This window comes from Thalassophryne amazonica, chromosome 19 (genome assembly GCF_902500255.1).
Source record: "Thalassophryne amazonica chromosome 19, fThaAma1.1, whole genome shotgun sequence".
Taxonomy (NCBI): Eukaryota; Metazoa; Chordata; class Actinopteri; order Batrachoidiformes; family Batrachoididae; genus Thalassophryne; species Thalassophryne amazonica.
This window is the reverse complement of record NC_047121.1, coordinates 35,724,886-35,739,787: the sequence shown is the minus strand read 5'-3', so window position 1 is coordinate 35,739,787 and position 14,902 is coordinate 35,724,886. Positions and strand designations below refer to the sequence as shown.

The following is a 14,902-nucleotide window of genomic DNA, read 5'->3' as shown; positions in this document are numbered from 1 at the left end:
TTATTTTTTTCCTCAAACTTCTACACACAATACCTCATAATGACAATGTGAAAAAGTATTTTTTTTTTTTTTTTTTGCAATTTTCTATAAAACAAACAAACAAATCACATGTATATAAGTATTTGCCATGCCAGCCTTTGCCATGAAGCTCAAAATTGAGGTCAGGTGCATCCACTGATGATCCTTGAGATGTTTTTACAACTTAATTGGAGTTCACCCTGGGTTAATTCGATTTGGAAAGGCATAATGCTTTGGTCTAATGAGACAAAGATTGTAGTCTTTGGGGTGAATGCCAGGCATCATGTTTGGAGGAAACCAGGCACCATCCCTACAGTGAAAAATTGTGGTGGCAGCATCATGCTATGGGGATGTTTTCAGTGGCAGGAACTGGGAGACTAGTCAGGATTGAGGGAAAGATGAAAGCAACAATGTACAGAGACATCCTGGATGAAAACATGTTCCAGAATGCTCTTGACCTCAGATTGGGGTGATGGTTCATCTTTCAGTGGGACAATGACCCTAAACACACAGCCAAGATATCAAAGGAGTGGCTTCAGGTCAACTCTGTGAATGTCCTTGAGTTGCCCAGCCAGAGCCCAGACCTGAATCTGATTGAACATCGCTGGAGAGATCTAAAAATGGCTGTGCACTGACACTTCCCATCCAACCTGATGGAGCTTGAGAGGTGTTGCAAAGAGGAATGGACAAAACTGCTCAAAGATAGGTACACCAAGCTTGTGGCATCATATTCAAGAAGACTTGAGGCTGTAATTGCTGCCAAAGGTGCATCAACAAAGTATTGTGTAAAGGGTGTGAATACTTACGTACACGTGATGGCTTAGTTTTTTATTTTTAATAAATTGGCAAAAATTTAAAAAAAAAACTTTTTTCATGTTGTCATTATGGGGTGTTGTGAATAGAATTTTGAGGGGGGAAAGGGGAATTTATTCCATTTTGGAATAATGCTGAAACATGTGGACACTTTCCGGATGCGCTATATATTTCTGCATTTGCATTTCAACATTGACTGATCATTAGAGAAAAAGAAAGCATTTTCTTTTCTGATAGCTTTTGCATAAATAAATTTGATCCCCACATCTTGCGTGCCAATGAGTAAACTCATTTTAAACTGTCGTAAACTGTGTGTGAACTGTGCACGGCTGCGTGCCAGTGTGCAAAGAAAATTTTGAAATGTCCAAATTTTCTGGCAGGCATTAATTTCGTGCCACTTGCATGAACTAGTCATGAACATTGCGCAACCTATTCAAAAACACTGCATGTCACTGCGTGTCAGTTTGTGTCATTGTGCACAGGGCATCTGAATGATTATGATGAGATGTTACATCTTTAATAAACATAACTTTACTGATACATTTTCTAACTCATAAGAAGGAATGAAAATGGAACTGTTTTACCAATCCTGTAGCTGTACATAATTTTTTTATGATTGTGGAAGTAATGAGAGAATGGTTTCATCTGCCACGTTCTGAGAGCAAATGCCTCATCAGCTAAAATATGATTGTTTCATATAGTGTGGCGTAAAGCGGGACATAGTGTGGCGTAAAACGGGACAAAGTGTGGCATCAAGCAGGATAAAGCATGGTGTCAAGCGGGATGTATTGGCCTGATAAATGACGCAGCAGCACGTGGATCAAATTCATGCAAGTATCAAGGTGCCACAAGGACCTTCACCTTACACAGACCAAATGAACGTCGGCTTATTCGTTAAGATGTACATGAGAGTCCATAGCAATCAGAATGAAGTGGGCATCAGTTTCTCTGTATTTTCCTGTGTATAGTGGCAACTTATGTGGTTATGGATGGAACTAGAGGCAGTTTAGAAGTGTTTCTATGGACCACAAACACACTTCACCTAAAGAGACACATGTAACTTAAAGGACATGTCGCATCAAAATCATAACAATTCAGATTTAGGCTGTTAGTGACCATCTGATGATCCACCGGGATTACATTGTGCACTTCCATGACTTGTTTCAAAGTATACAGCATTCGCAACAAACAGCTACGGAGACGTCCGAAATCAAAGTACTTGTGAGTACTCGGGTGTTTCCAGGGTCGGACTGGGAACAAATTTCGGCCCTGGCATTTTTCCTCTGGACGAGCCCACTATTGGCCCGACGAATCCACCACCAAACACGCACACCCACCCGTCCATACCGAACCCCCAATGAACAAATACTATACACGTAAACACTATGAACACACACCTAAACACACACTTTCACTGTCATTTCATCTTGATCATAGTACAAAACGCGGACCCAGCGCCACGAGGGGGCGTCCTGATAACATTAAAGGCAATTACATATTTTGATGAAATTACAAGTTTAAATGACTATATATATATATATATATATATATATCATGAGGTTTATGTCACAGAAATCCTACTTTACAGTCACACTGCAGTCATTGTTAAATTATTTCCTTTTGCATTTATTATAAACATTTGTATTTATTTAGTGTTTGTTTTTCTGGTTGAAATAAGATATAAATAATCTACCAGTCTTCAAATCTGAAGACTGGTAGATTCATTTTCTAATCTGAAATAACAGGTGGTTTTAATACAGATGAAAGGTTTCTAAAGAACCATTTATTGATTTATTTACCTGTTTTAATTACAAGTGTTCTAAACTTTTTTTTAACAGTAATCAGAAATTTTGAGGTAACAACAACAAAAAAACATTTCCAATGTTTTTTCTTTAGAAAATTGCTCTCTAAATGAGCAGTCCTGTCACACGTTAATGTTTTGTACAGATCAGTGGTTTCTGCACCAATCGGATTGGTCCAATCCATTTTGTACAGATCAGTGGTTTCTGCCACGAGTCTTCCGTGTTTTGGCCTGACGCATCGTTCCTATTGGACAATGCGAAGGTACGTCACAGCTCAGAGTGTCGAAAGTTGGCGCATCTCATCTGGACAGAACACCGGCTCTGTGTGGAATGCAGGAGATCACTTGACCGAGCGTCTATACGTTCAAATAATAATTAAAAAAATACTGTCATCACTCTTCACTCTTAGTCAGTCTCTTACAATGGTGCAGCGTAAATACACGAGCTTTCCAGGAGCGCACGTCTCCTCCGGTGCGCACTTTTTTTGGGGGGGGCGACCCCGCCCCCTGTGATTTTTTTTTTTTTTTTTTTTTCTGGCGCCGGGTCTGACAAAACGGAAGCAAAAGCCCACAAGCGGAAAAAAAGTTTTTGTGTCTCCAAAGTGCGTGTGAGAGAGAGAGAGAGAGAGGTAATGTGTTACCACTGCTAGGATTCACACAGCAGCAAATTAAGGAGCTGAAGTCCGTAGCTGTTGCATTTAAAGATTAACAAAACTAAAGCACAGTTAATTAAGATAAAAGAAACGATTCCAACCTTGTATCAGTAGACGAGCATCTCATCAGCATGCACAGCGCGCACACACACAGAGCGAGTTTCGCAGCACAGACACAGACACAGACACACACACACACACACACACACACATTCCAGCTCCAAATTCACACTCTCAAAGTAAAAAAAAAATCTTGCCACAAAACACAAAAGAGGTAAAATCCTGAACATGCCAGACTTACTGTTGTGTTATGGTTTTATTTCCAAATGTAAAATCCCCATGATCACAGAAGCACACATGCATGCTGGCTGCAGCTCTGCCTCTCTCATGATTGTGGCACGTAAAATAACATCCATTAACTCCTCGAAATAATGTATTTTAAAAACAGTGTCAGATGTCCCATTATTATTTCTCACAACAGAGGAAAGGCGGCCCAAAAAATTGTTATTAGTTAAGAAGACTACCCCGTCCAACTGATGAGCATGTGTTATGTCTTCTCCAGACTATCAGCTATTTGATAACATGACTCGTGTGTCACATGCACCCGGGGCACAGTGAATTGGGCCACAGTGAATCAGTCTAGAAAGTGATTTACTAGCTCCAGTATCAAGTGGATGACAAATATTACTTGTTGAAGCTTATACATTTATTTTTTAATTAATTATTTCTATAATTTGTGTATATAAACAACTGTTTTCACGTTTGAACAGGAATTATGACAGTTGTATTTATAATAGCTTCTAAAGGACTTACATCACTATATAAGACACTCACACATTACATAGCTGGTTTGCTGGATTATAGCACATATATTTAATAGTTTTGAAGACATCTTTATAATTATGTGTTTTTTTCATTATATTCTAAGTTGATTCACTGTGCCCCAGACACTGATTCACTGTGCCCTGTGAATTAGTGTCCCTGGAACAGTGAATCAAAAATTTTAAAATCAATTTTAAACACCTATAAATTACACTTGGGGAGACATAAATAGCATAGCCTTATAAACAATAATTTGCTTTATTAAATCCACAATAGAATGACCTAAACCTATGCATAATGTGTTTATGCTGCCACAAAACAACATTTCTGATCCACTGTGCCCCGGCTTCCCCTATACTTACGTAGTTCACCGTGTGTGTTTTCTTGTGTGAATTTTTACTTGTGGGGACTAAAGATGCGTATGTGTGTGCCTATAGTCACTGTGTGACTTGTTTTCCAATCCATCACATGCACTTTATATTTCTCCGCAGATGTGGATGTAGACAAACCAGATGAGAAATCCATCATGACTTATGTGGCTCAGTTCCTCAAGCACTACCCAAACCCTCATCATGCTGATACTGACGGACAGCAGGATGAGGTACCTTCTCGACTGCTTATTGTAGTAAATTGGGCACCCCTTCAGTTTCAGATAAAGTGTATAAACAATCATGAACTTAATTTGCATTTATTTTTTAAAAGTTGTATGATTTATCCATATTAATGTGAGCAGTTAGCTATAATCTGCTGTACCTGTTGCCTAATTGTTAATCATTGTCTGCCTGCCTGCAGCTTTTCATATTTATGTTCTCATCTTAAATTGTCATGAATCAAAATTACAGTATCATAGCATGAACACAGGAGTAATTTGATCACCAACATTTTCTTTCTCATCATTGCAAACTCATTCATTTTTTCCCCACTTGTTCATTTTTATGCACATTAAGATGCTTTTTGGCTCAGTTCCAACTTTTGCACTGTCAGTCCCAGTGCTTCAGGTGAGAGTTCAAGTTGTAGCACTGCATGGCATCTCTTTGGAGTGCATCCTCTCTGGCCTGCTTCCTATCTCTCCTCTATTTTGCTCTTTTTCTTCCTTGCAATCTAATGTGTTTCGTGGCGTGTTTGCATCCCTCTGTGTTCCTTGCTGCTTCCTTGGATAGTTTGGTCCTCAAGATATTGAGCAAATGCTTGAGGTATGTATCACCAATTAACACAATTTATTGAAAAATTTAAAAAGAAAATATTTGTTGTGTATGTATTATTTTGTACCTGACACTAATTCTGAATGTGATGTGTGCCAAATGTGGAGGTGCGGTCTATGGAACTGCATATTTTGTTTTCCAATTTCAGGTTGTGATGTTACTGGAATGTCAGTTTAGTGTGAATTTATGTAGTAACCGTATTGGCCTAAATGTAAGATTAGGTTTTTTTCCCTGGAAATGCATATGAAAAATATGGCACTGTCTTATATTTAAATGCAGTCTCACACCCAGATCATCACATTTTGATGTAAATGGCTCATTTTGACTGAATGTCAATCTGTGACGAGTCGGGTACCCCCCTTTGTGTCACTGTGATTTCCGGGGAAATGCTAACACTACCCCTAACCATAGCTAGAACCATAACCAAAACATAGATGAATGTTCCCTGATGATGCAGAAATGAAGCAGATAGTTATGCGATATCGGAGAGAAATGACGCAGCTGTCAAAAAAAAAGCTGTCTTCCCACCTGTCACTAAATGATGCAACAGGAGTTCCTAACTGGTCACATCATGACGGAAAGGGGCACTGACCAAATGTAAAAATGTGACAACTTGGAAGTGAGAATGTGTATTCACAGACTAGACTTTTAAATGTCACACATACACAATGGCAGATAGTGACAAACTCAGAAAGCATGTACTTATAACACTGTAATCACTTATTAGCACAATTCCAAACCAGCCCAGTCTCACATTTTTTTTCCATGCCTCCGCAACAACACGGTTTTCTTTATTTTGCCATTCATAATTCTCCCCTTCTCCTAACTCTAACCATAACCATAGCGTGTCTACCCTCCCCTAACCCTAACCATTACCTCCCCCCCTGTCATTAAGTGAATTCGTGCCCCCATTATGAAATGCGGCCCATTTTCGTGCCTCTGTCACGAACCCATAGACTAATATATTTTTCGTAATGCCACCATGAACTGTCGTGAGACTGGGTTGCCCTAAACATATAGCCACAGTAGTAGCATAAAACACTCAGGAATAACACAATAAATCACAGTTATTTACCTTTACTGACTATCCTCTCATGTGTTTTTGCACTCCTATCTGTTCCCACACCAGAGTGAACTCCTCCCCTGACTGATGCCACTGGCATAAAGCAGCTGTTTTTCCCCTCAATGATTTTTCCACAATGGACCCACAGTATTTTTGCTGTTCAAACTGCACCAAGAGAGATTTTATCTTAATTTAAAAAAAGAGCAGCAGAATCACACCACATCATGCATGGTTACTTCTTCTTTATCATCCTCACAACAGACTGCCCAGCAGCTCCTCCTGCTGTTTATTGCACTACTGCTTTATAGAATCTAGCCTTTTTCTATCTCTCAATATACTTTTATTAGCATTATTCTAAAATAAAACCATTTTCTTTTCCAAAAACAAGATTTGATCTTAAAAATATCATTCCTAAAGTATGTCTTGAAAAAGCAGGTCTCGTCTTATAATCATGGCCATCTTATATTCAAGCCATTACGGTAAATGTTACAATGTGCTTGCTTGTGTAATACTAAGCCACATGTTTCCTGACTGTGGCAGAGAGAGGAGAGGAAGATGCTGAGGGAACTGAAGGTGTTTCTAGATCAGCTGGAGAGAGATGTGCTGCGGGCTCAGGGAGCAGAAGGAAATCTCACTGACAAATACCAGGTCTGGACTGACGTACTATAGTTTGCATTGACAAAAGTATTTTTCAGTACCTAACAAGCCTTCCTGTTTTTTTTTTTATTTTGTGTTGTGTTCTATTATAATAATATTTTAGGCGTTCAAGAACTTCCGTGTACATTACGAGATGAAGAAAAAACAGACAGATCCGCTGCTGCAGCCGGTCCAGAGGGATGGCAAGCTTTCTGTGGACCAGGCTTTGGTCAAACAGTCCTGGGATCGTGTGTCTGCCAGAGTAGGTGTATAGCATCATGCCATGCATAATGTATAAGCTGAACCCAAGGAAAGCAGAATTAATAATGATTAATGATGCTTAAATGAAAGAAAACTCAACAAGCATTGTGTATAATTGGATTTTTCTAAAAAAAAAAAAGCTGCACAGATGTGCTTCCACTGAGAGAAGTGTCACACATAGCTCCTTTTCACTTTTACTGAGAGTGAAAGCTCACTATGGAGCAAGCTTTTCAAATGTTATTTGCTCCTCTTGAAATCCCCAGTTGGTATATACAGTAGACTGGCTCTTTTGAAGCATCAGTGCTTGTGAGCATGGGAAAACATTTTGGTCAGCATAGCCTCTTCTGTGGTGGCGTTTTAAGATTGAAAGCAGAAGGTTCTTAATTTGTGTCATTTGCAGCTGTTGGACTGGCATATCCATCTGGACAAATCCCTGCCTGGCCCTCTAGGAGTGATTGGTGCGTGGCTTCACAGGGCAGAGATGGCTCTGAGAGAAGACATTTCCATCCAACATGCTCATGACGAGACTGCCAACATTATTCACAGAAAACTGGAGCAACATCAGGTAATGCAACAGGTCTCTCAAAGTGTTTTGAATGCTTATGCCATCATTTCTATACATGAAAGCTAATGTGAAAACACTTTTATGTTTAAATTTGAAGGAGGTACTAAAGAACTTGGAATCACACAGGCAAACTTTCCAGCAGATTCACAGAGACAGGTCAGTGAACGGGGTGCCTGTCCCACCTGAACAGCTCCAGGACATGGCTGAACGGTAAGTATTTTTCAGAATATTCAAATGTGTCTGTACAGTTGAGTAGTATGGGTGTTTATCTCTCTCTTATAAAACAAAGTAATACATATCTTGATAGAGGGTTTATGATATGATTAATTTTTTTGTGGAAAGATTCGGTGAGATAGGATGCAGTCTGATATAAGTCTTTGTTTAAGTAGACCTTCATTTTCTATAATTTATAATAAGCCAAAAGTGGCCTTGGTTATATTCAAATACATACGTAGTACAGCAGGTAAAATAAGTATTGGACACGTCACCATTTTTCAATTCAATTTCAATTTATTTCATTTATATAGCGCCAAATCACAACAAAGTTGCCTCAAGGTGCTTCACACAAGTAAGGTCTAACCTTACTAACCCCCAGAGCAAACACACAGGCCACAGTGGTAAGGAAAAACTCCCTCTAAGGAAGAAACCTCAAGCACACCAGACTCAAAGGGGTGACCCTCTGCTCGGGCCATGCTACTGACACAAATTACAAAACAATTCACAAAACGAATATACAGGAAATGCTGCCAGTGCACAGGACAGGAGGGTTTCAGAAACCAGCACCACACCCATCACTGGATGGAGCCGCACCTCAAACAGAGAGGGGAAAAAAACAGAATCAGGCATCAGAAAGACAACAAATACAGTATAATTTGTCAGCATTAAGCAACAAGAAGAAGAACGAAAGAAATACTTGGTGATCCCCGGCCACTAGCCCTAAGCTTCACTAAAAGACTCAGAATTTAGATAAAGTTGAGGCCGTGGCCTGCTCCATTTCCTAATTTTTCTCAATAAATATATTTCTAAAGGTCCTATTGGTAAGGAATTTTCACCAGGTGTCAGTAACAACCCACGTAATCCACAGGTGCAACGAAACCAACACAAATAAGTACAGAAATCAAGTTATGTCTAATAAATTGGAATGGCACAGGAAAGAAATATTGAACATGCTTAATGACATTTATTTAATACTTTGTAAAAAAGCCTTTGTTGGCACTGACAGCTTCAATAGTAATGACAGCTTTAAGACACTTCCTGTATGAAGAAACTAATTGCATGCATTGCTCAGGTATGATTTTGGCCCCTTCTTCTACACAAACAGCCTTCAAATCTTGAATGTTCTATGGACCTCTTCTGTGAACTCTGATCTTTAGTTCCTTCCATAGATTTTCTGTTGGATTCAAGTAAGGTGATTGTCTCAGCCATTCCAGCAGCTTTATTTTCATTCTTTGAAACTAAATGAGAGTTTCTTTCTAAGGAATAAAGCAACACTCACTCTGTGCTCTGAGCTTTTCTGTTCCTTTTACATTTGCAGTCTGGCCACACCTGTAAATAAAGTTAGTACTTACTGTTAGTAAATGAGATTTCTGCATGCATTTAGTGCATTCCAGCCTCACTCTGTGAAGCTGTTGCCCCTCCCCACCCTTATGAAAAAACAGAAGTACTAACTACTTACTGCTTTGCTGTTGAAGTACCTTCCAGAAATGTGTTTAAAAATCATATTTAGTGGCTAAAAATGCGTGTGAGCAAACGTGATTGAATAACAATCCATATACAATATGTCTGGTTTTTCCCGTAAAGAGTGCTGTTAGACCTGTTAAACAGCTTTATCTACTGTTTCTTCTGCTTGGTGTGGCGGAGGGAGAGGCAGGACGGGGTTTGAGGAGTAGTAGCCGAGGATGGAAGGCTTGGTTATGTCGTGAAATGTAGAACTAGTGTGACATCTAGTGGCAGAAAAATAATTGATGTATTTAAGAAGTTAAAGCCACTGCCATTCAATTTTTTGTTATTACTAGTAATGAAATTTTGATTGAGGAGGCTTATGTGCTTCCAGTGTGCACAAGATGTAGGTAATTCTGACAGGTGTGGTCACACAGGACTTCATAAACAACCAGAAATCACATCGGATTCAAGACAAACTGCCAAAATCCTATTACCAGTAAATATTGATTGCATTATTTTTTTCTGCTCCCTAAAATTACTAACATATTATAGAATTTTAACTGTAATGTTTCCGGTGGGGGTGGGGGCTGTGAAATAGAAGGATTATTAGTACTTAATTACTTATTTATTTTATTGTTTTTGCTTGTGTTATTTAAATTTATTTATTTAATTTAATTATTTTTTTTTTTCAGGTTCAATTTTGTATCTGCATCGTCTCATGCTCATATGATCAAAATGGAATTCTGGGAAATGAAGTATCGGTTGATGGCTTTTCTTCTTTTGGCTGAATCAAAGCTCAAGTCCTGGATCATTAAATATGGTCGACGGGACTCTGTTGAACTCCTGTTGCAAAGTTACATTGTGAGTAAATTGCGCTGCATTAACTTGCTTTGTTTTGCATTATTTCATGTGCATCTAACATGCATTTTCATTGCAGACTTTCATCGAAGGCCACAGATTCTTTGAGCAGTATGAGATAATATCCACAGCCCTCAAGCAAGCTGCAGAGGTTTATGTAAAGTCTGATAGCTCAAGTAAGATTTCTTCTTTGTTTATGAATTTGTTCATTGCTACATTTTTGGATTGGGAATGGAGAAGACAGTCTAACTGTGGATTTCACGTTACAGGATCTAATATTTGTAAGAGAGGTAAGTCTAAAGTCAGACTGGGACTATCTTGGGAACTTTGCCTTTCTTAAGATCAATATCTTTCTAAAAAGGTGGCTGCACTCTTGATTTCTGTAATTCCTTTAACAAGCACAACTAAAAATGGTCATAATACAGTATGCATGAAATAGTAACAATAACTGCATGAGTTGAAATGTTTTAAACGATTTTAACCAAACTTAGACTCAATGGGCCTCATGTATCAATGTTGCGCACTTGTGGCGTAAATTTACGGCGTAAACTTGAAATACACCAAAGTCGCCGTGACTTGTATCAAGCAGTGCGCACCTGCCCATTTCCGGCGTACGCCTGACGTGATCTTGATAAATGCGGCGGGTGGAAACAATCGTAATTATAATAAACACGCCCATAAATATTCAGACTCCGCTTCAGACACACCCTCATTTTACGACATGGAAGCCAGGAAGACGGCAATGAAAAAGAACTTCACCAATCACGACGCGTGCCAATAGAGCGTCAAAAGCGGCTGTCGTATCAATTGTTTTGTAGTATATAATCAATAAAGTGTTACAGTGGTCCCTCATTAATCGCTGGAGTTACGTTCTAAAAAATAGCCCGAAATACGCGAAACCGCGACATAGTCACCGTTATTTTTTACAATTATTATAGACATTTCAAAGCTGTAAAACCCCTCACTACACAGTTTATACACTTTCTCAATCAGGCATGAACATTTTCTCACTTTTCTCTCATGTGTAAACACTCTCAAAGTTCAAACCTTAGTAGGAAAATAATACCAAACTGTTTCAGGCCCAAACATTTGTTTGACAAATAAAAATAGAAAGTTTTCCTATAAATAATTATGATGGCATTTAGAACTAACGAATTAATTTTAACGATCAACGAACGAGGTCGGACACATAAGAAATTATTAATAGTGACTGACCAGTATGTCACAGATTGACGCCGCGCCTTTTCCCACTCACATCTCGCTGCAGCAGGTGTTTGTTTCCGTGTGACAAACACAGTTATGAAGGTGTTGGCGCTCTTTTTTCTTCTGGGCGACAAGATTCTTATAAACAGATACGCAGAACACAGAACACTGTAAAAAAAAAAAGGCATGCAAAATTGGACTAAATACTCCGCGAGACTCCGAGGCCACGACAGGTGAACGGTGTTATAGCGAGGGACCACTGTATTCTCTTTTCACATGTCAGTAATTCTTGACATGTGGATATTTGCTTGCTCAATTAATAAGACACGCCTAATCTGTCAGATTTCTTTATTTTTTAAATGTATTTCTGTATTTATTTTATTGTGACAACCGAATGGAGATGACAAAACCTGGTTGCAGCACGGGCGAATTAAGGGAATGACGAAACTACAGTTGTTATTATCAATTTCATAGTCTAAAACGATCACACCACATAAAGTTAAGCTCAGCGCTGCTCTGGCTCCAGGCTCGAAGTCTGGAGAAAAGGGCGAGCAGCGCTGTGTTTTCAGTCAGCACTGTAGCCACAGATCGTGCTCCATAACAATCCCGCAAAAGCGGGATTTGTATTGATTATTATGTAGTATAATCAGGAAAATGTTATTTATGTAACATATGTGTTGATTTGTATAATGGCACTGTTTATCATGTTGATCATCTTCATTTTTATGTGGATTCCAGCGCTGGTTCATTTTGGTGTATAATTTACACCACCTCTCGACCTGGTGTATATTTTCAGCGCAGCGTACGCCAACGACCACATTGATAAATGCCAAGTAGCGCAGCCATTTTGGCGTACACCCCATATACACTCAAATATCGCTGTACGCAATGTTGATACATGAGGCCCAATGTCTGCTTGAGCAGCAGCCATAAAAATGTTGAGTTTTATATATTTGACTCTCACCCTATTTTTGCATGCTTTTTTCAGTTGATGAAGGAGAAGGTGTGAATAAATTTCTCAATGATGCAACCGCTCAGTGGAAGAACCTATCGTTGGAGGTGCGGAGTGTCCGCAGTATGCTGGAGGAGGTGATTTCTAATTGGGAGAAGTATAGCAGCACAGTGACAGCTCTGCAGGCCTGGCTGGAAGATGCAGAACAGATGCTCAATCAGTCAGAGAATGCAAAACGTGTAAGTTCAGTCATAAATATGACCAATCTTATTTTTAAACAATGGAACCATAGTCAGAAACATAACACGCTCTTATTGGCCATGGTATTATCTGTTACAGCCCAAATAAATAAGAATACTAAATTAGTTTGTGGCATGTGTTGCTACAAACTACCTGCCTGCTGTCCAAAAAGGATTTTGTATAGTGCACTACACAGGCTGCCTGTTTGTCTGTCCGTCTGAACAGGAACCTGTATCTTATCTCTATGTAAGTTTTGGTGTCAAATTAAGCACAAGACATGAAAATCAAGGCACTTATCAGTCATGGTTTCATTTATAAACCAAACTAATTCCAGACAGTTTAGCGACATTAACGGCAACTATGTCATTTTTACAAAGTGAAAATATTGCACATATCTTTTAAAGTAATGTGATATTTCTGAAGGTTTGAAGCGTTAACAGACACACGCGCCAAAAGGCATTATGGGAAATGAGTCTCCTCTCAATCACCCCTCCCCCTTCAAAATGCATAGAACCCTGCCATCTATTGGATGGGAGTGTGCATATTTTTGCTGAATCACACTTCACAAACAGAATTTTCAGTTTTGCAAATGCCTTTTTACAAATGAAAAAAAATTGACATATTTACAAATAAATAAACAAACCAACCAGTGATTGAGAAGAGGCTCATTTCCCATAACACCTTTTGGCACTTGTGTCGGTTAACACTCAGTCTTCTTTAGTGCATTACTTTAAAAGATATGGGCAATATTTTCACTTTGTAAAAACGACGGAGTTGACATTAATGTTGGTAAACTGTCCGGATTTAGTTTGTTTATAAATGAAACCATAAGTGAGAAGTGCCTTGCTTTTATGTCTACTGCCACACGTCTGTGTTTTTGTATGTAGAAAGTAAGTGACACTTCCTTACAGTAGCGCGCCGGGTGCATAAAGACAGAAGCTCTGGCTCGTTGTTCGTTTTGGGTTTGTGATCGCCTTTGATTTTACTCAGAAGCATCAGCGGTGCTTAAACTCAAAGCTGGCTTATCAGTAGTCGCCAGTGTACCGAGTCAATACTAAAAGTTAGCAGTTAGCAGTAATTTCCACTAAATTTTTTTATCGGTTTAGTGTTATAAAAGTTAACTTTTGAGATAACGGATTAGCGGTTATCGAAGCTAACTTTTTGGTTAGCTGTGCCCACTTGTGTGTGTGTGTGTGTCTAATATATATATATATATATATATATATATATATATATATATAATATATATAATATATAATGTTACCGCCTTATTCCAGAATGGACTAAATTAATTTTTTCCCTGGAAATTCTACTTACAACACCCCATAATGACATGAAAACTTTTTTTTTTTTTTTGAAGTTTTTGCAAATTTAATAAAAATAAAAAACTAAGAAATCATATGTACATATGTACATATGATATACGTACATGCATCTTTGGCAGCGATTACAGCCTCAGGTTTTCTTGAATATGATGTCACAAGCTTGGTGCACCTATCTTTGGGCAGTTTTGTCCATTCCTCTTTGCAGCACTTCTCAAGCTCTATCAGGTTGGATGGGGAGTGTCTGTGCACAAGCATTTTCACATCTCTCCAGAGATGTTCAATTGGATTCAGGTCTGGGCTCTGGCTGGGAGACTCAAGGACATTCACAGAGTTGTCCTGAAGGCACTCCTTTGATATCTTGGCTGTGTGCTGAGCCCACTGTCCTGCTGAGGTCGCCCCAGTCTGAGGTTAAGAGCATTCCGGACTGCTCCAGAGTGCTCTTGACCTCATCCAGGATGTCTCTGTATGTTGCTGCATTCGTTTTTCCCTCAATCCTGACTAGTCTCCCAGTTTCTGCTGCTGAAAACATCCCCACAGCATGATATTGCCACCACCATGCTTCACTGTAGGGATGGTGTCTGGTTTTCTCCAAACATGATGCCTGGAATTCATGCCAAAGAGTTCAATCTTTGTCTCCTCAGACCAGAGAATTTTGTTTCTCATGGTCTGAGAGTCCTTCAGGTGCCTTTTGGCAAACTCCAGGTGGGCTGCCATGTGCTTTTTACTAAGGAGGGGCTTCCGTCTGGCCGCTCTACCATACAGACCTGATTGGTGGATTGCTGCAGAGATGGTTGTCTTTGTGGAGGGTTCTCCTCTCTCCACAGAGGA

At 39.2% G+C, this 14,902-nt stretch overlaps 1 protein-coding gene and 1 long non-coding RNA gene across 2 annotated transcripts in view; one reads left to right on the top strand and one right to left on the bottom strand.

Moving 5' to 3' along the window:
• The window catches only part of syne1b (spectrin repeat containing, nuclear envelope 1b), a 223,901-nt gene that overhangs the window by 53,838 nt on the left and 155,161 nt on the right, over positions 1 to 14,902 (top strand). Inside the window, 10 exon segments of the mRNA XM_034160064.1 lie at positions 4,599 to 4,708; positions 5,055 to 5,105; positions 6,913 to 7,020; positions 7,133 to 7,270; positions 7,670 to 7,834; positions 7,932 to 8,044; positions 10,189 to 10,357; positions 10,434 to 10,530; positions 10,624 to 10,644; positions 12,546 to 12,748. Of these exon segments, the coding sequence (XP_034015955.1) occupies positions 4,599 to 4,708; positions 5,055 to 5,105; positions 6,913 to 7,020; positions 7,133 to 7,270; positions 7,670 to 7,834; positions 7,932 to 8,044; positions 10,189 to 10,357; positions 10,434 to 10,530; positions 10,624 to 10,644; positions 12,546 to 12,748 (1,175 nt within the window).
• On the bottom strand, positions 4,354 to 14,318 carry LOC117501213. The gene is made up of 3 exons (XR_004557965.1): positions 14,179 to 14,318; positions 10,382 to 10,384; positions 4,354 to 4,363 (listed from the first exon to the last, which is right to left on the bottom strand). It is a non-coding gene; the product is annotated as an uncharacterized LOC117501213 (long non-coding RNA).